Source organism: Orbicella franksi, chromosome 9, assembly GCF_964199315.1.
Source record: "Orbicella franksi chromosome 9, jaOrbFran1.1, whole genome shotgun sequence".
NCBI lineage: Eukaryota > Metazoa > Cnidaria > Anthozoa > Scleractinia > Merulinidae > Orbicella > Orbicella franksi.
The window spans coordinates 4,015,481-4,042,720 of NC_138153.1; the positions used below are offsets into that span (position 1 = coordinate 4,015,481).

The 27,240-nt window shown below is 38.7% G+C and overlaps 2 protein-coding genes across 5 annotated transcripts; both read right to left on the reverse strand.

Moving 5' to 3' along the window:
- Positions 1-8,682: 8,682 nt before the first annotated feature.
- On the reverse strand, positions 8,683-17,817 carry LOC145496646 (uncharacterized). 3 transcript variants are annotated; one of them, XM_081476357.1, is made up of 7 exons: positions 17,621-17,817; positions 15,007-15,286; positions 14,228-14,379; positions 13,282-13,382; positions 12,704-12,762; positions 12,040-12,132; positions 8,683-11,654 (listed from the first exon to the last, which is right to left on the reverse strand). In XM_081476357.1, exons 2-7 carry the CDS (start codon positions 15,245-15,247, stop codon positions 11,581-11,583), a joined length of 720 nt encoding a protein of 239 aa, XP_081332483.1. In that variant the 5' UTR covers positions 15,248-15,286; positions 17,621-17,817; the 3' UTR covers positions 8,683-11,580. The 3 variants fall into 3 exon arrangements, with proteins under 3 accessions (XP_081332483.1, XP_081332484.1, XP_081332482.1); XM_081476358.1 differs by lacking the exon at positions 17,621-17,817 and adding an exon at positions 15,951-17,050; XM_081476356.1 differs by lacking the exon at positions 17,621-17,817 and adding an exon at positions 15,906-17,050.
- Positions 17,818-19,317: 1,500 nt separating this feature from the next.
- On the reverse strand, positions 19,318-26,615 carry LOC145497527 (uncharacterized). 2 transcript variants are annotated; one of them, XM_081477344.1, is made up of 6 exons: positions 26,164-26,615; positions 24,667-24,827; positions 24,135-24,235; positions 22,655-22,713; positions 21,954-22,040; positions 19,318-21,300 (listed from the first exon to the last, which is right to left on the reverse strand). In XM_081477344.1, exons 1-6 carry the CDS (start codon positions 26,411-26,413, stop codon positions 21,227-21,229), a joined length of 732 nt encoding a protein of 243 aa, XP_081333470.1. In that variant the 5' UTR covers positions 26,414-26,615; the 3' UTR covers positions 19,318-21,226. The 2 variants fall into 2 exon arrangements, with proteins under 2 accessions (XP_081333470.1, XP_081333469.1); XM_081477343.1 differs by having other exon boundaries at positions 21,938-22,040.
- Positions 26,616-27,240: the final 625 nt, after the last annotated feature.

Consider the following 27,240-nt stretch of genomic DNA (forward strand, 5'->3'; position numbering starts at 1 on the left):
TTTTTCGAGAGACGCGGAGGAAAGTGTTTCCCAAGTTGATGAAGGACTGGACACTATATAAAAGGTGACAACGAGAGGATGCTGAGGGTGACTTGAAAACTTTCACGAAGGTGAGAATCGGTAATCGAATTGTAGGACTTTGCCATTGATTCAAGGAAGCCTATATACAGTAGTAACTCATCTGGAAGCAGATAAATATGACATAGATAATAAGAGTAAAAAATAAATAAATAAACAAATAAATAAATAAAATGGCAAATCATATAATCGCGTACGTACGCTCCACTTAATTCTACAAAGCTTGGCCAAGTAACTTAGAGTTTCTCGCTAGGAGGGGAAGGGAACGTCTAGTCGAGTTAGGGCTGGGGGCATAGGAATGACAAAGAGACACTTCACATACGTAACATAAGCAAAGATTAACCGCTGGCTACTTTTACGAGCGTTTCAAAGATGGCGCGAAATTTGCAAAACTGATGCAGAAGAACGCATCGAAATGATTCGTTTATCGTTTATTTTCTCGGTCGACGAGCTCGTTTTGTGTATTGCAGACAAGATTATTATATTTTATTAACAGGATATTCGGTTGTTTTTTAGTCCCAAAGGAAACCTTCAAAACCAGGGGCCTCAAAGTTTGAAGATAAGCGCGGGAAAGACTCAAGTGCGAAGCCTGCATCGAAAGATCCTATAAAGGGCCGAGCGAAAAGCAAGGTAAGAATTTGTTTTGTTTTGGTTAGTGGAGACGGTTGAATGGATTCTAAACTATGAGTAGGTTCAGTTAATTGATAAGTTAGGGATTCAAAAAGTATAATTTCGTTTTGATATGTAGAGTATTAAGTAACTTTTCCTTCTTGCTTGGAAATGTGCATTTCTGTTCTATTTTATAATGTAACCTGCATTCCACTTCTGTCCCCACCCTATTGAGAGGTTATCTGTGGACCCTTTCAAAAGGACATTTTTGGCATACAGGCAGATGCCCAGTTGACAAAATTTGGGAAGAAAGAAAAAACAAGCAAACAAACAAACAAGAACAACAAGACAACAACAAACCCCCTCAGATTAATTATAGAGTCCATACTCCTCTCCTTACTTCCAAGACTTTCACACCCAACATCCCTCTCCTCCCCAGCCCTGCTCTTGTCCGCTCTGCCAAGATACTGTTTCAGAGAGTATGTGCACCTCCCCCCGCTGGTCTAAGAAGGCTTGTTGGTTTAAACTCCCTTTGTTACTCAAGAAATAACTGTTGACTTTAAAACTGGGCATTTGAGACCTGCTCCTGCCCCTGCTCTTTCTGAATTTCTTTTGACCACATATGGGACACATAAGAGAGAGTTTAATAAAACCACAAAGGGCACTTGAATGCCACTGAACAAATGGTTTAAAGAGCAATACAGTGGCTGTGCACCTGCGTTATATTTCTTGGTACATTTCTTTGCTGTCTTTTACAAAACAACAATGTGAAAAAAAACCAAAATTCTATGTTGTCTGGAAGAACAGTGCTAGTGACACTGGAGGAACACATCTCTTAGTCATTGAGTAATAAAACCATGGAAGGGTTTTCTGCCTGGTAATAGTGCAACTTCATTTTTTTATTATTGTTTAGTTGATGGGGCAAGTATGTTACATAAAGTTTACCTACATGTACAGGTCTACTGTTCCTGCCTACATATACCTAGTTACATATTCAGTGGTTTCATTTAGTAATTGTTTTTAGCAGGAAGGTAATTGGTGTATAGTTGACAGGGCAAGGATGTTACATAAAGTTAACTTACATGTACAGGTCTACTGTTCCTACCTACATGTACCTAGTTACATATTCAGGGGTTTCATTAAGTAATTGTTTTTAGCAGGGAGGCAATTGGTTTTCACAGGTAGGCAACAACACATTGGAACTGAACGTCTTTGAGGGAAAAAAAAATCTCTAGGAAGTCAAACCAGACACTCAGGCAAAATCATCCTGACCACAGCCAGTCAATTTGCCAGTTGTGCAGCCCTTGATGAAACCCCTGTGCACATACTGACAAAACATTTGCCTAGACTGGCAGTGAATCAACTGTGTTGGACCACATTTTATGTGAACCATATTTTTCACGATATCTGGAACCTACATTTTCGTGCTTGTTCATGTAGTACATTAATGAAAAGCTGGAAAAACTGGGAAAAGGGAATGAATTTTCAGAGTCGTTTCCACATAATTATTTCCTTCACACTCGTCACAGATTGTACATGGTTTGTTGATTGTCCTGTGTGTACTTTGTGTTACAACAGGTCACAGGGCAGAACTCCGGAAGTATGTCTTGCTTGTGGATCAAGTTGATGGAATCACGGCAGGCAATGAAGACAGAGGAGGAATGCAAGTAAGGAAATATAACATTCACGTGTACATACAATATAATACAATGTATAGTTCAGCTGAGCTGTGGAGGTATGATTTCCTTTAGAATGGTTAGTGTGCTGGACTTGAGGCTTGGCCAGGTTCGTTACATGTACATTGTGTTGTTGGATAAGACACCTAACTCTCAGAGTGCCTCTCTTTACCCATAAATGGGTACTGGCAAATTTGTTACGGAGGGCAACCCTACAGTGGACTACGTGAAGCATCCTGTCCATGTTTGGTTTTATTTGTTTGGGTGGGCATAGGGCTGGAATAATCCCTGATATTACAATCATGTGCATGTGAACACTAAAAGAATGCAGAATAGTGAAGCTCTCTGAACATAAGGATATCAAGCACAAGTTTTATAGTTGTTGATTGACATCACAAGTCTCTGAACATGAACCACCTTTAGAACAGGGACCTTGTTATTGGAGGAAGGTGTACATTTGTGTATTATTTTCTTTAAAAGCTGGTATTAATATACATGTAAGTGGGCTTACATTCTGGAGGTCTTAACACATCAGAAGAAGTTTTGCATCAAAGATTTCCAAGGCTTATATTTTAAGTGGACTTATTTGTAGGAGGGAGAAGGTGGTGGCCCTTGTTATTGGAATCTTGCATGTACACGTATGATATTCATCATTAATAATAACTAAAGACATCTTTACTTTTGATTATTTCCACAGGAATTAATATCACTGATAAAGAACACCTAGATACCAATCATCTGTATGTGCAATGATAGAAACAGTCAGAAGATTCGCAGCTTGGCAAATTACTGTAAAGTTTCGACTTGAGATTTCAGGACCTCACATTGAACAGATCAAGGTACAGACATTTAAAAGAAACATGTACAGTTGTACAGTGTACTTTACAAAGTAACCCATTCCAACCCATAAAGAGTATTCAGAGTGAATGTACATGTATGCTGTGGTAATTAAAGACGACAGAATTACTCCAGGATTTTACCAAAAATAAACTTGTATAAACATTAAAACTGGTAGTGACAGAGATACTGACAACAGGAATTCTGAAATTGAAATAACTACCAGGTTAGAATGTAGACATGTAAGTCTGGATACTAGATTTGTGGCATTGTGAGGTTGTTACTTCACACTGTTTTGCTTGTGTGCATGACTGAGGGGGCCTTAATGCCTCATATAAAACTAATTCAATGCTACATTGTATGTCAAATTTCTCTATTTAAAGAAAAGTGGCACCCTTCTATTTTTGTGTACTGCAGATGGAAGTGATTGGAAGTTTTTCTTATTCAACCAGTTTCTTTTCAGGGTTGTTTTGATGCTGTGAGAAAACTTCAGCTCTCAAGGGGTGAGAGTTCAAAGATGCCACTTGGCAGGAATCAGATGAGATCAGTTCTGGGGTGTCCAGGGTTATGAATTCAACATGATAGAGGACTGGGATTCTATCATAGAGCTTGGCCAGTTTTGAAGGACAGAGAGATCCTGTCACTTCTATCCCATCGAAGGTTTGTACATGCAGTCCCTTGACTCTTGTTCTGGAATGTTTGTTGTTAGAAAATTTAAGCTCATCAAAAGACAGCTGCGGGCTAATGCTCAGCCTGTTGAATTCTGTGTCAATAGTTTGGGTTTAGGCCTTAGACAGGGTCTTGTGTTGTGTTCTTGCACAAGACACTTAATCTCACAGTTCCTCTCCTCACCCAGGATTACAAATGGGTACCTGAATAATTTCCTAGAGATTCATGTGAGGTGGTTTAGCACCCCATCCAGTGGGAGTCTAACCTTATTCCTAGACACATCACACTACAAAAACTGGGATACCCTTTGGCGTGTTATGTTGCTATAAATCATGATTTATGAACTTCAGACTCACACTATACACTTAATGACAGGTCCAGCGCATAATGGCTAGTTCTGCTCTTCCAGGAATCTATATAATTACTTCCAGAAACGAAGTCAACGTAGAAATGCTAGGGAAAACAAGAGCAGATGTCCATGTAACTAGCTTGCTTAGGGACCTGTTGTTAAGTGTTTTGTTATACAGCAGGAACAGAAGTACCAGCAACAAGGAAAAAAACAAAAACGGAGACAGACAGCAACTATAACTGCAACAAAAACGAAAACAACAACAGAAGCAGAAAAAGAAACAGTAGCAGCAACCTCAACAACCAAAACAATTAGAACAATAGTGACAAGAAGAACTACCACAAGAGCATCAGCAACAAACAAGACAACTGAAGAATTCTCAAGTTTTTTTTTTTTTTACTGTCAGTTTTTACATTATGTTTGGTACAATCTACAAACGACCCTAACAGGTACATTAACAATAACAATAAAACAACAACAACAGCAACAAAACATCTCAAACAACAGCAACAAACAAAGAACAACAACAAACAACTTCAACTTAACTACTTTGCGTCCCACAGAGATGTCTGATTCCCTTAAAATGTTTCCCCTAAAATATTTTTTTGTAGGTTAAAGCAGCTTTTACACGGACTTCCAACAAGGAAAGTCAAGACACCATACTGTACGCCATTCATGCAGCAGCAAAGAAAGGAAGGAGGGGCAGGGAAGGGCAGAGGACAGCCAGACGATATAGGAAGAGAGCTATGCGCTTGAAGAAAATGAAAAGCAAGGAGAAGATCAAGATGATGATGCTGTTGAAATTAGTGCCATGGTCAAGACAACAAAGAAACCAGCTGAATCAGGAGCAAGTAGAAGGGAACAGGAGGCATATCAAAGGAAGGTATCTTAGCTAGCATCAAAAGCTAATGGAAAAGGGAAAGGAAAAAAACAGGAAGGAATGAACGTGCAATTGGAAGAACGACTGGCATTAAAGCATCACGTGGCTGATGATAAATTGGAGCCCATTGGCAGCACATGACAAAATGGAAAGTAGGGATGATGAAGAGTGGAAAAGCATTTCAATCATTCTTCGTGTTTTTATAGCGTGGACGTGCTCATTTTTGCACTGTGCAACCACCACCAATTGATTTCTACATAAGCTACATGTAAGTGTCAGTAGTAGTGTAACCTGTAAAGAATATGTACAAAACGTTTTTGCACCCCATCCATTTAACTCATCTTGCCCGTCACTGAATGCCGGATACTGAAGTAGCCGATCTTTCGTGTGAAAGAGTAACTTGCTTTACCTTGTAACTCAAGTTGCTTATCATGTGTGAATCTTCCGCATACCGATGTGCTTGATCTCAGAGACCCCGAGTCAAACTAACAAATAAAGACAGTTTTGTCTTGACAACAAAGTGATAAACGGTAAATTTGTACTTTGCAGGCACTAATAAGTTTCTCTGACAGAACATAACTATGAACGTAACGCCGGTAAAGGAAACAAGGAAAAACGCATTCATAAAAGTTTGTGTCTGTAATCACAGTTATCTCATTACTGTCAATCGTGAAGCAAAATGAGAATAATTGTGAAGTAACATGTACATCAGCACAGTTATTATTTTGGATAATTATTTTCTTTTGTGTTTGTGTTGGTACAAGAGCTGGGTGTGGTGGCTAATACGAAATGAGGACACTAAAAAATAACACTTACCACTAACGTCAAGTGACACTCACTCGCTCGCTCATCCTCTTTGTCCCACCTTGGACATACACTGTACATCTAGATGTAAGGCCATCAATTGCCAACAAATCAATACAGGTAACAACCGCCCTACCCGTCCACAAATCACTAAAAGAAATTTTTGAAACCAAAATTTAAACATTGGATAATCTACATGTACATGTACTTCCAGCAAAGTTACAATATGAAAAACATTTAGAATTACCACCACAGAAATCTTTGCCGCCAACAAAACATAAGACGTAATTTTTGACGCCTAAATATAAATATGGGTAATATGTATATCTGCCAAAGTTTAAAAATGGATAATCTTTACCACCAACAAATAGTAACCTTTACCAACAACCGATCAATAAGGGTAATCCTTACCATCAAAAATAAACGATGGTAATCTTTACCACCAAAAAATAAATGAGGGTGCTCTTTACAACCAACCGATCAGTAAGGGTAATGTTTACCACTAACATATCTACTATGATAATCTCTACCACCAACCGATCTGTAAGGGCAATCTTTACCACCAGCCGATCTATAAGGGTAATCTTTACCACCATCCGATCTATAAGGATAATCTTTACCACCAACAAATGGTAACCTTCACCAACAACCGATTAATAAGTGTAACCTTTACCATCAGCAAATAAACAATGGTAATCTTTACCACCAAAAAATAAATGAGGGTACTCTTTACAACCAACCGATCAACCAGGGTAATGTTTACCACCAACATATCTATCACGATAATCTCTACCACCAACCGATCTATAAGGGTAATCTTTACCGCCAACCGATCAATAAGTGTAATGTTTAACACTAACATATCTATAAGGTTAATCTTTCCACCAAGCCATAAATAAAGCTAATCTTTACCACCAACCGATCAATAAGAGTGTTCTTTACCATCGACCGATCAATAAGGGTACTCTACCACCAACCGATGGAAAGGGTAATCTTCATCACCAACAGATCTATAAGGGTAATCTTTACCACCAACTGATCGGTAAGGATAATCTTTCCCACCAACTGATCAACAAGGATAATTTTTACCACCAACCGATCTATAAGGGTACTCTTTACCACCAACAGATCTATTAGGGTAATCTTTATTACCAACTGATCAATAAGGATAATCTTTACCAACAACTGATCAATAAGGGTAATTTTTTCCAACTGATCAACTACAGTTATCTTTACCACCAACCAATCAATAAGGGTTATCTTTAACATCAACTGATCAGTGAGAGTAATATTTACCACCCACTGAGGAATATGGGAATTGTTTTCCACCAGCATATCTATACCACGAAATGATCAATAAGGGTCAATTGTTTAGTGCCAACATATCACTAATCAATATGGGTAATCTTTACTACCAACTGATCTATAAGTGTAATCTTTACCAACCGATCAATAAGGGTAATCTGTACCACCAATTGATGATTAAGGTTAATCTTTTCAACCAACCAATCAATAAGTGTATTGTTTACCACCAACATATTGATAAGGGTACTATTTTCCACCAAGCCATCAATAAAGATAATCTTTACCACCAACCATTCAATAAGGGTAAGGCTTACCACAAACCGATCAATAAGGGTGATCTTTTATACTGACCGATCAAGAAAGGTTTTCTTTTCCACCCACCGATCAATGAGGGTTCTCTACTACTAACTGATCTATAAGGGTAATCTTTACCACCAACCGATCTATAAGGGTGATCTTTACTACCAACTGATTAAGAAGGGTAGTCTTTACTGCCAACTAATCAATGAGGGTAATTTTTACCACCAACAGGTCTACATGTGTAAGGGTAATGTGTGCTTCCAACAGATCAATAGGGGTAATCTTTACCACCTGATCAACTACAGTGATCTTTACCACCAACCGATCAATAAGGGTGACCTTTAACACCAAATGATCAATAAGAGTGATATTTACCACCCACTGATGAATATGGGAAATGTTTTTTCACCAGCATATCTATAAGGGTGATCTTTACCAACCGATCAATAAGGAGAATCTTTACCACCAACAAAATAATGGTAACCTTTACCAACAAGCGATCAGTAAGTGTAATCTTTACCATCAACAAATGAACGATGGTAATCTTTACCACCAAAAAGATAAATGAGGGTACTCTTTAGAAGCAACCGATCAATAAGGGTAATGTTTACCACCAACATATCTATCATGATAGTCTCTACCACCAAATGATCTATAAGGGTAATCTTTGCCACCATCTGATCTATAAAAATAATCTTTACCACCAACCGATCAGTAGGTGTAATGTTTAACACTTACATATCTATAAGGATAATCTTTCCACCAAGCCATAAATAAAGCTACTCTTTGCCACCACCCGATCAATAAGAGTGATCTTTACCACTGACCGATCAATAAGGGTAATCTAGCACCAACCAATACAAAAGGGTAATCTTTACTACCAACTCATCAATAAGGATAATCTTTACCAACAACTGATCAACGAGGGTAATTTTTACCACCAACCCATTAATAAGAGTAATCTTTACCACCAACAGATCAATAGGGGTAATCTTTACCAACTGATCAACTACAGTAATCTTTACCACCAACCAATCAATAAGGGTGATCTTTAACACTAAATGATCAATAAGAGTGATATTTACCACTCACTGATGAATATGGGAAATGTTTTACACCAGCATATCTATAAGGGTGATCTTTACCACGAACCAATCAATAAGGGTAATGTTTTAGTTTAGCACCAACATAGCTATATGGGTAATCTTTTCCACTAAGCCATCAATAAAGATAATGATAAATCTTTACCACCAACCATTCAGTAAGGGTAAGCTTTACCACTAACTGATCAATAAGGGTGATCTTTACCACCGACCAATCAAAAAAGGTTATCTTTACCACCGACCGATCAAAAAAGGTTATCTTTACTACCAACCAATCAAGAAAGGTTATCTTTAACACCGACTGATCATAAAAGGTTATCTTTACCACCAACCGATCAATAATGGTAATCTTTGCCTCGAACCAGTCTAAAAGGGTGACCTTTACCACCAACTGATTAAGAAGGGTAATCTCTACCGCCAACTGATCTACATGTATGAAGGTAATGTGTACCACCAACAGATCAATAAGGGTAATCTTTACCACCAACCAGTCTGTAAGGGTGATCTTTACCACCAACCGATCAATAAGGGTAATGTTTAGCACCCACATATCTATATGGGTAATCTTTTCCAGAAAGCCATCCATAAAGATAATCTTTACCACAACCCAATCAATAAGGGTAATGTTCACCACTAACCGATCAATAAGGGTAATGTTTAACACCAACCAATCAATAAGGGTTATCTTTACCACCAACCAATCAAAAAAGTTTACCTTTACCACCGACCGATCAATAAGCCAAGGATTATCTACCACCAACTGATCAATCTATAAGGGTGATCTTTACCAACAACTGATTGGAAATAACTTGCCTTGACCAATTACAACTAATTTGCGAGGGATAGCTCTTCTGAATTTTTACAAACAGGTAAAACGATTGCAATTGCATAACAATGCTACGCCAGAAGCACTGGCCGGCGAAACAACTCGAAAACAACAGTACCCAGTCTACCTGCCAGACTATTATACCACCGGAGGTCTGTCACGTGTCATCTCGTCCTCAAAGTGACTGACTGACAATCAAGATCTGCCTCTGACTTAGGGGTCTGTATGCATGAAATACATAAGACCCCAAAAATGAATAGCTTTGGTTTGAAGAAAACAAAATTTCGGTCAATCGATCTGACCTGCTGGCGATCACCATAACCACGAGTTCTTGAAAAGATTGTGGGTCCAAGGGCGACAGCAGTCAATTTGAAAATTCTCCATCCTTTCAAATTTCATTCAGCAACTGTCCGCCATGTTTACTTGCCGAGATGGGCAAGAGTTACGTGTTTCAAATACCTTTTTTGTATACGGATTGAAAGTGAAGTAATGGCTCGTAGTTTGCAAACTTTCGCTCGCACCGATTTTGCCCTAGGATTCTCTATTCCGTAACAGGAAAAAAAAAAAAAAATGCAAATTACCGAACCTGATTAAACTAAATGCACAGATTGATTTTATTTTGATTTGATTTGATTAAACAGTTTCCCTTCTTCGTTCGCTTCAGTCAGGTCAGCCTCGACTGAAAAAAAAAGAAAGAAAGAAAGAAAGAAAAAAAACGCTTGCACCAATATCAACGGATATATATTTTAAAGTAACCACAGCGCATGTGCATCTCTTCGCAGATGTGTCACAACGCACGTTCCGAGCTTGACATGTAAAAATACTATAAAAGTTTGTGCTTGCCACACGAAAGCTATAGTGCCAATGTTTGTTTTGCTTGCGAAATACACACAAGTCTGTGAGAATGGCACATATCCGTGAGATAAGCGTGCCGCAACTTACGCGTGCCCGTGCTCTCACCTTTTCCCCCTGTTTTCCAGAGGAAGGTCACAGTTATCAATATTTCATGTGCAAATCGAGTGGTGAGGCTTGTTGTTTGTTTGAAAGAAATAATCGGAAAATCATGACATGGTAAAAAGGTCCATTAGTAAAGTCACTGAACAGGAACCCATGGGCTCCTCTGACTGAACCAATCCGTGTTTCGTCAGGAATTTTCTTCCTACACCCTGACGGGTCCCTGACCGACGGTAACTAATCAATGTTGTTTTAGTCCCTTCAAGTTACATTTATCTTCACAACCAAGTATAATATTATTATATTATTACAATGTATAACTGGAGAAAGAAAGTACAATATTCAGAAAAATTCAATTATATCACACCGGTTTGTTTGCCCTTCTACAATTCCTTTTCAATCGGTGAAGGCTAAATTCAGTACTGTAGTACGTATACTGTGTTTTAACATATCAGAAACTCTATTTTCCCTGATCTCTCTGACGGAAATAAGAATATTGCAATATTTCTGCTGCAAATATACCCTTTACATGTACTTCACTTGCACAAATCCCAGTAAGTTTACAATTCGAGCAGGGCTCGTTTCACTTAGTACTCTCCCAGACAACTAAAGCGTACGTAATTACTTCATCCTTAAAACTGAATGGAGAAACTAGAGTCATAGACTTGTGCCGAGTATATACCCAGTGTCTGAACGCAACGCTATATTTTTGTGCCGGTGCCCAGGCACCAGAGCTCCGTCGGGCACCAAAAGTGAAAACAGTCTTTCTTCTTGTACTCCAGCTTGTACTCACGATTCCACAAGTATGTAAACATACAACTGTTAGAAGAATGCGTGTCTTCGTTCCATTCATTTGAGTTCGCTTATGCGAGTGACCTGAGGGGGACATCGGAGAGGGAGTGGGAAGTATCAGGAGCAATACGGTCCCGAGTAAGCTTGGTTATACAAAAATTACTTTAAAAACACCAGAAGGGAAACTGACATTCTCGCTATATTCTCAAACACACTTGAACTTACAGGTTTACAGTTAATCGTTAATCGCTCTTGGAAATCAACAGGCGCCTTTCAGGTACCTTTCATGCTTTACAAGCTACAATTCCCTGATTCCTTTTTTTTTCTACTACAACAAAACTCCGAGATTGAGAGTGCAATGAAACGATTTTTCTTCCTGCAAATAAAGGTGTCAGAATTTATATCAAATTGGAGAGCAACGTGAACGCAATGACCAGAAGACTGGCGGATCCAACAGTGATTCTTCCAGCACCTGTTAATAAAAAAAAAAAAATAAATAAATAAAAAATAGTTAGTCACTTATTCGTTCGAATCGAAAGAAAATGGACGAAGTTTCACTATTCTGTCGGTTTTTCTTTCCATTTAATCTTGCTTTAGAGCAAAGCATGGATTCTGTTAACTAGTGAAGCAATACGAATTTTGATCCCGGTGCAAAAACATGATTTCTGCTAAGAGCTGGAAAATAAATATCGATATCCCGAGCTCCAGTTCCAATATAATCCAATCCCCCCATTATTCAGACTCGAAACAAAACTACGAAGTCCATCTTTGAGCCGCTTATCTCTGAGGTCCTCTTTTTGTGCATGGCTGGAACCTTTCGCAGCAATCTTTTCAGGAAGCTAGGGAAATACACTGACCTGCACATTCACAAATTTCGCATCCGTATTTGTTCTTAGCAAGACCGTCAGGGCAGCCATTAGGAATGTTGCAACCCGGGATGGCACACACATCTGGGAAAGAAACAAATTGGCCGTTCGTTAGTATCTGGTAGATGTCGCCTCTCATCAGCCTTACCTACAATGAAAATTAAGAGTTTCGGCGACATCATGATATTTTGCCCTCACTTCATAACCCTATACCTTGCGTTCACCTCGGCCGGTAGCTTCTCAAACCAGTTCTGTTAAGAGAACACGATCTAGGTTCTGCTCAATGCATCTGTCCAATATTTTCGATATATTTTAAAATAAAAGTTTAATTTGGGGTATATTGACGACATGGAAAAATGAAGTAATCTAAGATTTAGTAACCAAGATTAGTGCATGGTGGCGATACGACTTCATGACGTAATTCATATTTCATATTATGTCATCGTGTCTTGTACCGACCCCAAAGGAAACTTCTCAAGGCGCGCAATGCAACCCCACTCGTCCAAGTGTTATAATCAGATATTCAGTACTCCAGGGATAACGGAGAGGGTGTGGTGGGGGTTGCGGGGGGGGGGGGGGGGCGGGGGGCGGAGAGGAATCTGCCTTCCAATCTTGATCATTAAAATTGAACACAGCTAAGTGTATTCATGCTTACGATTTAGAGTCAAAGTGATATCTTCCCAGTAAACTCCTTGCTCCTCGACAACACTGGCACTAAATGTAGAAAAAGAAGCGGATAGAAGCGTTGGTCGTACACTGAACTGTACAAAAGACAGTTTGAAAGTATTTCGGAAAGACAATTATAAATCATAAACGGTGGCAATCGCATCCATCTTTGGATCACAACAGCTAAAAGAAACCAATATCATCAACGGGAAGAGGCTGCTCTCCGGAAATTTCTAACTTGAAAAAAAAACGGTTATAACTTTCGAATTTACCACCGATAAAGTAAAAATTATGGAGTTGCTGTTTAAATTTATTTTCACTTTAAAAGTTATCAAATTGACCATCCTTTCAGTGTTTACGAGACAATGGGAAAACGAAAATCAAATGGTTGGAAAAAGCTAAAATCAAGCTTGAAAGGAACATTCTGAAACACATCTGATCTAGCAATTGCAATGAGGTAAAATTGATTGGTAAAAGCACAGAACATCATAATATTCTGCCCCTTTTCAAGATTACTTCTGGAGAATTGGACTTTTGATCATTTTCCTCAAGCAATGCACTGAATACCTTATGGTAATTTTTCCAGCTGGGTATTTCTGGGGTGATTCCCATTTGACTTGGAGACTGGTCCATTGGTCACTGGAGGTTGAATTTTCCACATATTCAATCTAGAAAGCAAAGAAACCTGGCTTAATTTCGAAAGGTTGTTTCTCTTATCGTTCTCCGCGCAAGGTATGGGAAGGAGCAGGCGAGAGGAGTGTTCCTCGATGACGCCACCGGTCAAAATAGTCGCCAGACTCTATGAGTGGAAAGCGGTGAAGGACTGAACTGGTAGAAACCCATGTATCGGATTTCTCCTGGATTATATTACTGACTTACAGTTCACGCGCGTTATAAGTTTATTTTTCCTCCATCAGCTGAGTAAATCCTTTTTCAGAGACTTCAACGTACAAAGTACAACTTTAAATACAGCTGACACCTTCAGCTCAGTTAGTAAACATTTGAAAAAAACTTTGTGTTCACGGCCACAAATTAAAAGTAACCAATAATTTGTTCTAACATCGAGCACAATTTTAGTTGAACAATTTAACACGCACATTCATCTAACCTTCGAAGAATGTGCCAATCGACGACTCAAGGACTATTAACAGGTCAGTCCATTAAAATGGTCGAAAGGAATAATGGAAATCTTTTTTCGTTCATTAATACTGAGATACATATGTATAATTTCGTTGCCAAGAGAATATTGATTTTAGAGGAATCGAATTACGAAAGATCGGGGTAAAAGGCTGAATTAATAGAGGGCAAAGAAATGAGTGATAAAAAAATATTAAACAAAAAGAAAAACGAAAAGTGATTTAAAGGCGCAGTTAAAGGTTAGTTAATTGCGAAAGTGGCGTTAGAATTTAAAAATTCAGTTAGCTGGTAATAAATTGCGAAACCCAACACAGAACTAAACAAGAAAAACAAATAGAAACTAAGTAACCCTGAACTAGTTCAAAGGTAGAATTACCCATTGTGATGTTAGATTGAAGTGACATTCTTCCATGGATACTCCAGCAGGTAGTGGTTTTACAAAATGTCCACTTCCTTCATCTTCGAATTCGTTGTAGATGTAAATCATAAAACCAGTAAACTTATTGGACTGAGTGCCATTCAAGAAGACTAAAAATGGACAAAATGGACGTAAGAAAATTAGAGACGCGATCAAAAAAATCGGTGCGACAATAAAATGAGTAGTCCCTTCTGAGAGATCAAAGTCAATCTTTTTCGTACTCTGGTAAGTTTACAAACTGCCTTGACAAGCACACAGACAATGAGAAGGTCCTCGCCCCAGGGGGAGGGGGAACTCTCACATAAAAAAGAAAGGGGTTGCTCGTCGGAAATTTTGAAAAGAACCCCTAAGTGGTACCAAGATCTTGTTTCGTGGGCGTGGCCTGAAACGTTTTTCACCCATAAGAAGTACCAATTCTAAAACAACACATTACTCCTGACATATTTTTTCGGCTCAATACCCTAAAAGGTAGCGCAAAAGCTCCCGCTGTGGACCTTGTGAGACTGAATACCCTAAGAGGTACCAAAACCACGTTTTTAACTTCTAAAAGGTACGATGAACGTCCCCCTCATTTTTATATGAGTCCCCCCGACGCGGGGTCCTCGCCAGGGGACTATACGAAAGCGTTTGCATGAGAGAATTTAATCATAAGTACAAACATCTTCCTCTCTTCCTCTGGACCCGTGTACAGATCTCACGACTTAAAAAGTTGTAATCAATAAAAAATGTTATGTTACTTGTGTACTTTTCGTGCCAGTCGTAGCGTCCTTTATTCTGGTACATATCGTCACGAACGGACTTTCCACCTCGTTGACGAATTACATCGAGTACATATGGAGGAGTTGAGGTTTGAGGCTCAACACCGCTTGGAAACCAATCTTCCACCATTCCACAAGGTTTGCGGACATCTGTCTTCACGTTCTGGATGTGTAAGAGAACAATGGCCCACATCGAAAGCAACTGCAAAAGTCGCGCCATTCTGTAGGGTGTCCTGTTGATCTTGTTCAAAATATCAGCCTGTGACAATGATAAAAACACGGCCAATATTAGAACGAAATTGTTTAGCTTTATTAATTTCTGCAAACTGCAGTAGCTATCAATAGCTGACTGCAATTTTAAGATTTTTAGTTAATCAATAGCTTGTTTGCATAGATATTCACAGCTGATTTCGGGCCGTTTGTCTAAAAGAAGCGAACTCTACTGCGCTTAGAGGAACCATAGTTAGTAGAGGAGGAACATAATCAATAAAGTAATAACAAAATGTTCATCGCCAGACTCGGTTGCGATGCCTCAATTTTACTTTTGAATATCTGCAACGGACAGCAATGCGGGTGAACTGAAGAGCCGTTTTAGGACAATCATCCTTAAGATTTCGATCAAACACTACCAAACACTTTCGGCAACATTTCAGTTTAAACTGCGAGTCATAGGTTTATGTCAGTGTTAAGACTGATAAGATGAAAGAAGCATCAATATAGATAACTACAACAACATCCTAGCTTCAACAACAATGGCATTCGCAGTAGTCATACAACTATGAACAATGAATAATGATATCCTCGCATGCAAAAGTTAAAAAGAGCATCTTCACTGCGCGCGACAAAGAAATCTAATTGTTAGAAACAAGAAAACTCACGGTATTTCATCAATATCGACATAATAACAACCGGATAACACAAACCGAGATTCTCCAATGAAATCTCCTTATCAGTGAATTGGAAATTGAGCACACTTCATTCGTTCTCTCAGGGCAGCACACGCACACGCGAGCAGTCTGTCGAGTACGCTCTGTCAGCTGCTTGGGTGCGGCACGTCAGCAAAATTAGAAGTAAACAAGCCTATTGTGATGGAGATTTTACTTTGCAACAGCTGGAGAACTTGTATAAATATCTATATAGTTTATGTGACACTGTTGTGACTTTTTAAACTTTTCAATTTTGAAATTTTGACTGTAATTTTATCTTATATTCTGGACATAGTTTCATTTTAACTTTAACTTTGTATGTTTTAACTTTAATTCAGTCAGTTTATACAGAGGGCCACTAGTTAACAAGCGTTTTATTTACCAATGCATGTTTCATTTTAATTAGTTTAGATAGAGGGCAACAAGTTTTCTGTTGTATGTGTTTCTTCACAATTAAGTGCCGCTCTCTTTTTATAAAATTTTTCCTTTCCCTTCAATTCCTTTAATTTGTTTTACGTGGGAGGAATTTTAAAACGGTAGTTTCACTCCGAAAACGCATCAAATGTTTTCCGTCCACACTACGCCGGAGAAATTTAAAAACGCAGCAATCACCGGTCATTTTGGATTCGTGTCTGAGGAAAACTCGGTCAGGGAAACTCACATGATTTTCGTGAAGCCATCGTTTTAGAAAAGTTCCGTTTTCAAATTGTTTTCCGTCCACACGAAAACGAAAGCCCGGCGTTTCAAATTCCTCCGGTTCGATGAGCGTTTTCGTAAAGCTCCGTTTTAGTGACGGACTAGTGTAGACCGTAGGACCGCGGAAATAAAGCTGCGTTTTCAAATTTCTCCGGCGTAGTTTGGACGCTGACTCAGTATTCTGACATCATGGAGCTCGTATTTAAGCCACCGTGACAGCTGTACAAATCTACGGAATAAAACAAGCAAAATATTGCAAACAAACGGGTCGATAGAATATAGTTTTTTTAGCATAGTTTTGATTCTTTCTCCAGTGATTGTAACATGATGTACACTTGTGAAGTTAAATATGATTTGCAAGGACTGAAACAATGTCGGTTCGATCGTTACCATCTGATTGTCTGCATTGTACTTTGTGTGTAATGAATTGCGGTTTAGCAGGTCTCGTATCCTGTACATTCAATTTCTCAGTAGTTGGCCATAAGCGTGAGTTAGGGAATAGAAAGAAAATTAGTAACGAAATATATGAAGTAGTTCGTTGGTAATTTATTGGCCAGTGAATTCAGTTTTTCCAGGAGTTAATTTTAGTTCCGATTTCAGAATTATACGTACTCACCTTTAGCTGCACTCGCAGCTCAGACCTGAGATGTGTGTTCCATTTATCAAATATAATTATATGAACTACAAATCATACATTACTAAGGTAGGTAGAACCTACAAATATTTACTTTTCCAGCCGTGAAACTAACATAAAATGGTTTAGTATTAAGCTCCCTCCAGCGGGCGCGAATTCTATTTTACAGTACTGCATTACGTATACTTTGTTTTGACATGCTGAAACTCAAAATACTTATTACGGCGCTTAACTGAATTGAAAGAAAATTATCTTAAGTGTGGATTTTTCATGATGTCACAGACGGAAAATGAGAATACTATCAATATTTCTGTAGCAGAATGATCTTTAATCTTACCTGCTCGTATCCCGATAGCGTTCACTTCGAGCAAGATTCTGTTCACTCCCTTTCTACCGGAGCGTACGAAAATGTTTATCCTGATAACTAAGAGGAGAACTGGAGCGTGACTTGCTAATACGGGTTTATGTTTATATATGTAAATCTATGTTCTTGTATTGGAAAGCAAGCTGACAATACTCCGAGTGAAATTGAAAAAGGTTCACACGATTCCAATAAATGGCGCGCCATAGGGACCGTAATCTCGTGCCGGTAGTACGGCTTAACAGATGATTTGCTGCGCTCTCCGTAAGGTATATCTTGGGTTTATTTTACTAAACTGAATTGAAAGATGTTCAGGAAATGAGAATTCGTTTCTGTTCAGAATGCTTTCTCCAGTGCGAATTCGAAACCCCATCCAGCCGCAGAAATCTGAACTGTTTAAAAAACGATTAAGCGGAACGCGAAATGATTGGATGTAAATAGATATGTCAACTTTGATGGTGCTATCACGAGGACGCTAACTGGGGAGATAAACAAAACCAATTAGGTGGTTAAGTTAAAACTGCGTCTACGCCATTCATGTCCCAAAGATTTGAAACGGACTAGAATTATGATTTTAGCTGTAGATAGACCTCCAATGTTTGCCGCAATAAAGACAAGCAAGAAATGTTGTTTTTTCAGTTAATATATAAAAGAAGAAAAGTTAACTTTAACTTAAACAAGTTCACCAACTGCATATCGTAAGAATAATTTAGGGGATGGGGGCGGTAAGATCAGTGTTTAGATAATGCAATTTATGTTCCTCGGTAAGAAAAAAACGTTAGATAGGCCCACCTTATGTAGCGCGTACGTGATGATTAGGAGTAAATTGATGACAGTAATTACATAGCGCTATTACATACTAATTTCCCAATTATCGTTATGTCGTCACAAAAGGTAATGGAAAATAAGTAATTAGCCGTGACGATCACGTGATGGTCCCGGGACCGTGATGAACGTCACAGGTGCCCACCGTCACGGCAATATCGATGAAGTAGTGCTAATTGCCACATGAGCAAAAAAACCTTTGTTAAACTGCCTGTCGTGCAAGGGATCATCTCAAAGCCCAACTAAGTCATTAGCATCATTAGCACTGAATCATTGTTTACTACAGGTATTTGCTCAATAAAGGAAATCGTTCTTCGCGAGAAGTTTGTAAACGCAAGCCCAAAATGAGGAAAAGCGCGGCCGTGCGCTTTCACTATTGCGAATTCAAAACTTGATACACCTGCAGAAGCTATAAATTATAAAAGGAGAACGCGAAGTAAGTATTGGATGAAAGCCCTAGCTTATTTACACGAAAATGTCAACTTTAAATACTTGTGAAATGTTCGTGGCTAGTCTGACGCGGCGTTTCGTCTCGGCCAAGAGACTCAACGAGTTTGCCTTTGAATTCTAAAGATCTCTGAAGACTAGCCACGAACATTTCACAAGTATTTGACAATTGTTTGCTTTTGTATAAATGTTAACTTTGAAGAAAAATAATTATAATGCCGATAAAGTTTAAACTGGCTTCTACGTCTGTTATATTAAAAAAGATCAGTTGAAACGGACTGGAATTAAAAACAAGCAAGAAACGCTTTTTACAGGTGTGAAAAAAAAGAAAGAATCAGATAAAATTTATAGAATTAAACGGTTTAATTCAAATTAAAGGTTTGATTAAGGGAACTCCGGGAATGTTAGCACTACGCTTACTTACTTAGTACTTTATGTTTCTGACCATTTTAAAAGTGCTCCTTTACGGTCATTGAATTGCATAAGTCAGTGGATTTGCTTAATCCGCGAAAGAGGGATTATGAATATTTGTCACTGATGGTAATATTTTTTGCGATATCGATGCATTAGGACCGGGCATGAGGACAAAAGGAGAGGTGAAAAACTCTGTTAACTGCTGTCGTACAGAGGGATTAACTAGGAGCGAACTAAATTCGATCTATTTAGACTGTCGTACAGATAAGGTGAAAGGTCATAAAAAAATTCAATACAAGAATCAAAGACAAGACGTCTTTATCCATCTAGATATCCGTTTTTATTCATTCGATGTCATCTTTATTTGAGTTTTTGGAACCAAGCTCCTCACTAGCTACAGTGTTAATTAAAACGACTCTATTTTCTAATTCGACTGTCGTACAGATGAGGTGAAAGGTTAATAAAATTTCAATACAAGAATCAAAGACAAGACGTCTTTATCCATATACATCCGTATTTATCCATTCGATGTCATCTTTATTTGATTTTTCAGAACCAAGCTCCTCACTAGCTACGGTGCTAATTAAAACGACTCCATGTACTCAAATCATTGAGATACTACAGGTATTTGGCTTAATAAAGGAAATCATTTTAAGGGAAAATTTAAGCGCAAGCCCGGTTATTAACAATAAACAGTTCGAAGCACTGTACGTGTCTACCTTGTGTGCATGGCATTAAGAAGGCGTTCAGAATTTGATGATGTAGGCTGGAACAGCAAAGCTTGAAAAACACCTATAGGGGCTATGCTAATAGTGGCTGAAAATTATGCCCTGTGGGCGTTGAAAATGTTCAAAATGCTACATAAGCTTCCAAGTGCTATGCTACCTTTTAATTATGGTTCGTTTTCAAAGAAATTAGTAAAGCCGCAGGTGCGAGTAAAACTAGAAATAAGCTCCTACATGCCATAATCTCTGTTGTCAGCCCTCGACAGCACTATCTGAGGTTAATCCATGAAAAGATACATAAACATAACACCCATCGGCAAACCACCAATTGACTTTCCCCCGCAGCTGTAAGATGTTGGACTTTTCCCAGATGGACTAGCTGTTTCGTGGAGTGGTTCGTGTTGAAAGCTACGACTCAACACTGCAAGACAAGTTCACCATAAGGTAGCCATCTTTCATATGTTACTTAAATTTAGTGTCTAGTTTTCCAAAATTAAAAAAATACGTTTCTTCACCATCAGGGATTGGAAGTAGAACAAGATGTGTCTAGAAGTGACAATCGTTACCTAAAAATGGGCACTTTTTACCAGTTCAAACCTTTTTAGGCCGCCGTTCTTTGAATAGGGAAGTTTCCCGGTCGGGCCTCGGGTAGGGTGCACTAATTACAAAGAATCATAAAAGTTTTGATCTCTAACCAAGCAATGAGTTTTGCAACGAATATTGGCAGCGTTCAGTTATCAAGCTTGTGTCATTAAAACTCGATACGTTCTCTCCCCGCATAACCGCTACGTGAAAAAAAACATTGCAATCTATATCCGTCAGGAAAAGAAAACTAGACAAAATAAAGCTGATTTGTCTCTCGTGTGAGGTGGAGAACAAAGAGAGGGCTACAAGCAGCTCTGAATAGCCGGGAAAACCTGTAAATTTGAATAATAATTCAAAAACGAATTCCGAGCAAATAAACATCGCTACCTTTAATATGTTCTCCCACGATAGAAACTGGAAAATTATATAATTTCCTCATTGTAACTCTCCTCCTAGTTGGGCTTCAAGAAATCACTTTTATCACTACTGTTTTTATGAAATTTGTTACACGGAACTTCAACGAGCAGAAACGAACAAGCTTCAATCAGTAACTCGGCAAGAACCAACTATCGATTCATGATGATTGTCAGTTTGTCAGCAAAATATAAAAACCGATGATAAAAAGAAGGCCCAGGACGCTGCCAGTTATTGCTCGTGCACCTGCAGAGAGAGAGAAAAAAAAGGGTCACTTTTCTGTACTCCAGTCACTTCATGCATCAGAAACAAACTGACCTATATATAGTCAGTAGTCTTGTAACTACTCGACTCGTTTAGTTTTTACTATTTTGAGTGGTTTTTTTTTCTTATTTAAGTTTAATACATTCTTTTACTGAATGATATTCTCAGTATTATGCAAAATAAAATGGTTGTTGTTGTTGTTGTTGCTGTTGTTGTAGTCCTGACACTGAGGAGTAACGTGGCTGCTTCAAAACCTCGGATAGGAATCGATCAGACTTGGACTCCCATATAAAAAGGACGGGGATGCTTGTCGGAAATTTTAAAAAGATTTCCCTCAGAGCTACCAAGATCCTGTCCTGTGGGCGTGGCTTAATTTTTTTTTTACCCCTAAGAGGTACCAATTCTAAAGAAACACACCAACTGACACCGACTTGTTTCGGCTCAATACCCTGAAAGGTCCTGCCACAAAAGCTCCTACTGTGGACCTTTTGAGGCTTAATATATACCCGAAGAGGTACCAAATCCGCTTTTTTAAGCCCTGAAAGGTATAGGACGAGCACAACCGTCCTTTTATACGGGAGTGCCCCCGGAGCCAAGGGGACCGATCCGTATTGCATACATAAAGGTACACTCACCCGCGCAGGTGCAAGTTGTACAGCCGAACTTTGTCTTGGCATAACCGTTTGGACATCTGTTAGAACATCGTGGACCAGCGCAGTGATCTGCAGCATATCAAGAAAAACGACACGTTAAAACGGCGCTGTTCACTGCGCTTTGATTAACTTAATCCGGAAAATTTGTTAGGCTGATTTTCCTGTGAAACTTTAATTTATATGTTACAAATCCAGCAGCCAGTGCTATGAAATTCATCAGAAAACCCTTAAATATTTGAATTAAGTGTAAAATACGAGGTGTAAAATCAGTGTAGCGGCAGAAGTTAACTGATGGCTTTATCTCATGGAGGTAATTTTCATTGTGAGGTAGGACACGGCGGGAATGACCACGACAGTATTGAAATGAACTGTTAAACGAAGCATGGTTCATTCATGTCTTAACATCTTTCTCCGCAGTTCAAATATATTCTGTCTTTTGTATATTCACTGAAGTTGATCGCATGTATTTATAGTCGTTTTGGCTCGCTCACACTAAGATGTCTAAGATGCCGTATATCAGCCGTGTGTATGCCATAAATGATGTACAAAATGTAACTCATGTTGTCAGTTCTGGTAGCTAGATTGCATTATAATACGGTTGGAGTTTTCAGTGAAATCTCTCGTCTTAAATATAGTGAACAACTGAAAGATCCTAAAACAAAGGCAACGACAAAGCAACTTACAACCCATTGTGACACTGACACCTTCCCAGTACACCCCGTGTTCCTTCACCACGCTGGCACTTCATGTATTAAATATAAATAGAATATATTACTTCATTGCGTTTACGTAGACGGGTCTTGAAGACTCTCAATGGTGCTCTGCTCATTGTCAGTTCGGTTATTTTTCAAGATGCGATTTGTAAGTTCAAAGAAAAAAATGGAAAGGTTAAATTTGGCTAAAACCTACTTCAACATTGTTCAAAGTTAGTAGAACTTTATCAGTAGAAAAATATCTCTATCCTTTAGGGTTACTTTTGCTGTTGTTGGTTTAAAATCACGTCGGTGCGTTTTTAAACTTGTAACTTAGCAATTAATGACATGTTATTATACATCTCATTACCGTATACGGTGACAGGTAACTGTTGAGGATTTCTTGAGTTTGGTGCACCTTGCAGTTCACATGCACACACTGGCAAATTTCTTGTTGAGCTAACAGTCAGGGTTATTTTTTAACCGCGCGGCCATGGGCCGAGCGCGGTTCTAGGTTTACCCGTGGTTTATTTTTTTTTTTTTTGTCGGTGACCAGACGCAGACCTCCGCTCGGCCAAACTTTGAGTCACGCAACATGTGATTTTTTTCCGCCAGAAGCTGTTAAAACATAAATACACGGACAATTTTACCGATATTGTTTTCTTTTTTGTGGGTAAAATATATTTTCTTTTCGTTTTATCAAAGCGTTGGATTTAAAGGGAATAATAAATACGCTGAAAAAAGGTATTACGTCAGCCATGGAATGCGCTGACGTTGCAGCTTTCACTTTCGCTACGTGACAAATAAGATCGTGTTTACTTTGCAAGTTTATTTCGGCAGAAGCGACGGTCATTAATTTATTTGTAATTTTGCGAGTATTTCTTGTGGTTTTAGGCAAATGAAGTAAATCCTTTGACTGTTTCATCGCAGCAAGTTCATAGATCGGAAGGAAAATTAAATATTTGCAAGCCAAGCAAAGAACGTGTCAGAACGTGCAAAGATTACGTCATTGATAGGGAAATAACCACCGTACTAAAGATAGCCGTAGATAACGCAATTCTTGAATTATGTGACTTGTGTGACTTCTTTGCTAACCCTTAACTCAAGGGAAAAAAACAATTAAATTTAATTGTGACTTTAAAGAAAGAAAGCGGTTTGTAATAGTGTTCGTATCTTCATGCCCATACATATCCCGAAGAAAGTTCCAGATTAAGACTATTACGTCATCGGAGATGTCACAACGGCTACGACTGATGGTGCAATAATAGAGTGTGTGTTGATCAAGTGATGTGATGTCTACAGTAATCAATGAATCATCAAAGATTGCTTTGGAATATGGACTGCGTTGCGACTGTAGTACTAAGAAAACAGTTAAATTTTAAAAGCGCGGTTATAAGATCTAACAGATCTTCTTGTTCTGAAAATAATTCGACCTGACGAATATACTAGCTGAGTTTGACGGCCGCTGTACCTTATGGTAATTTTGCCAGCAGGGTGTTTCTCTGGAGCTCTCCATTTCAAGTCAATACTTGTCCATTCTTTGCCACTTGTCAAGTTTTTCACAACCTCAATCTGAGAAAAAGGGTGAGGTAACTAATGTACCTTTGTTTAATACGCGAGTTATTTTTAAGTGCAAAATAATGGTCCATTATGAAGCGCGAGCACACTCGCATAGCGCGGTTTTTCGTTGCTTTTTGCTCCGCGCTCACCCTTTCGCTACACTCGCTTCCATTGATTAAGGGGCACAGTCATGGTATTTTGAGCCGTTGATTTAACCACGTACCCAATTGAAGGAAACCTGAAAGTAATAGACAAGTTCACTAAGATAGAAAAACAACAAAGAGATAATAATAAACCATAAAGAAACAATGATGGCTAAGGATGGAGAAGATTGACATGGATTACAAACGCCGAACTTGAAAAATTTAGGCTAAATCTTTTCAAGGTTCTCAAACCATGATGTGGCTCCTTTAATATAGCCTTTACTTCACTTTTTGCCTTACCATTTGAGATGTTTGATTCTTGCATTCCCTCCTCGAGGCTCCATCAGGAAATGGTGCTATGAAATTTCCATTCTCTTCATCGTCAAACTCGTTCTTGGCAGTGATCAAGAAGCCAATGAACTTTTCTGTGTCATTGCCAGACATCAACCCACTCAGCCTCACTATGAATCACAGGGTGTAGTGTTAAGATGGCGTTACAAGTCAGAGTATAGGTAGAGGTAGATACAGAGGGAGAGTTAGCCCCGTACGTACAGTACGTACAGCTAGTCGGACGCAGAATCGAAGTTGAACTAAAGGAGCAAACAAATACCGATTTGCCTGCAGAGTTTAAGACTATCCAGTCATACAAATAAGCACTCACCAGCAAATAAGCGTTTCTAAAATAATTTTCTAGTGACTCTAGTTGCGGAAAAGTACGGTCATGTTTGGCAAAAAACATATTTATCTCGTGAAGTAAAAGTATTACGTAAAGTGTTTACATATATCAATGTTTGTTTGACCAAAACAGATAATCGGTGGCCTAGAAAATAATAATAATGATGATGATGATGATGATAATTTATTTGTATAGCGCTATTTCCCTTTATCTCAATAGCGCTTTAAATACACTTACACTACCAAGGTATACCACTATGGCGGCTCCAACTTAGCTTGCTCGAAACATTAATTTTTCGGCTAATATCTGAGGTTTGGGAATCCGCAGTGACCTAAAGCTTGGGGAGGTATCTTCTTTATTTATCTCCTATAATCCCGCAGTTTCTTTGCTTCATCCACTTCATGGCTTTCGGTTAATCTTTTCATTGCGTGACTGGGGAAACAATTTACATGGTTGACAGCTGCCCTCGAAAAATTATCCATGCAAGTTATTCTTTATACATTCAATATTAAATACAAGTAAAACCCGCACGTTCGAGAACCAAGAAGCACTCTAGATAAATAGGTTATTGTATTTTGTAGTTAATAGGGTAATAGAGGGTAGTTAATGCCAATTTAGGCTAAGTAGGTTCTTACATTATATGACGAAGATATAGTCGTTGATTACCACAAAAATTAATAAACTTGGGTATGGTCCTTGAATGTAAAGTAGTTATTCACCACTGCATCATGTCTTTTCTTGTAATGTCAATTTGCAATCTCAAAGTCACACTCCTTGGCTAAAATGTTTATCATAATTTAACTGTAACCCACACCAACCTTCTTGGTCTTGCTTGGCTAAACAGTTTCTTAATTATATTTTTGGGTATTAAAATGGCAACTTTCTGCCAGCGGGTTGTCAAATCACTGGGTTCTTACACGCTGGTCTTTCCTGTAATTTACATATTAACATCTTTCATCTTTCAAACACCATGATGACACCGCGCCGCATTCCGGCTCTACTGGCGCTCGAAATAAACGGTGATCATGAACCAGCTTGCATGCATAAATCTTAATTATCAACAAAGCTGTTCTCAGAACACCCGCACAAACAACAGTGAACCAACATCGTGTGATACGAACCTGTTTGGAGTGTTTTAGATCCATATGTTGGTGAACGCCACGACCATTGACTGAAACCACCGTTTTCATCGGATACTTCAAGCGCGTAAGGAGCAACAGAAGACTGAGGTTTTACACCCGGATACCAATCCTGCATGAAATTTCCACACGAAACGGCGTCATTGTCGCCGTCAGTCGGCTGAACAATGCTGAAAAGCAACACGCACAATAACCTGAGCATGATATCCACGATATCCACATTTGATATCATACGTTACCTATAGTTACTGGACTTTATCTGGCAAGCAGGGCCTCGAAAGAAACAAAACTGACGTGGCGGATTAAAATGTTCTCCGACTCCTGGATTTGCATAACAAGCGAGTACAAATAGGTTACAAGTTACGCAATGAATCAGAATTTCAGTTGCTCGAACAGTATATTTTGCTGAAATATGCTATTTTGCTTAACCGTTTTGTCGGGGAGAAGACTGTCTTTCTGGTTAAAAAACTCAATTTCTTTCCAAAGCTCGCTAGTTTTAAGAGTTCTTATCTGTTGTGAGAGACTGACGCCTTTCATATGATTTGCCCACCATATAGGTTTGACTGAGTAGCTAAGTACCGAAAATAATAAATGAATACTATAACAACGATAGATATCCCACAATCCATTGCACTGTATATATTATCATGTTTCCCTCCTTTGTGCACAATTTCTCCTACGACATCACTCGACGAGGGCGAACCCAGTCCTTCATGCACATACCGCTGTCCACACTCGTGCACAGCACCCATTTTCACCCCTCCACTGATTCTTATAAATTCAAGTGTATTGAAGGTACTTAAAATATACTACTGTAGTTAATGTACCTTTTACGTTCTCTTTTCCTTCACTGATACAAATAACTTCTAGCAAAATTTTATCAGTTCGGTTTAAACTTTGATTCACAAGGTCGGGGCGCACAAATGCAAAGGTCTATTTTGCTTTCAGCGGTGATGCTAATTTATGTGCCGTCGAACAGAAAAAAGGCTCGTTTAAAATTTAACACCAAAGAAATACTAATCACACTCAGTTGTTGCAACAAAACACATCGAGGGAAAG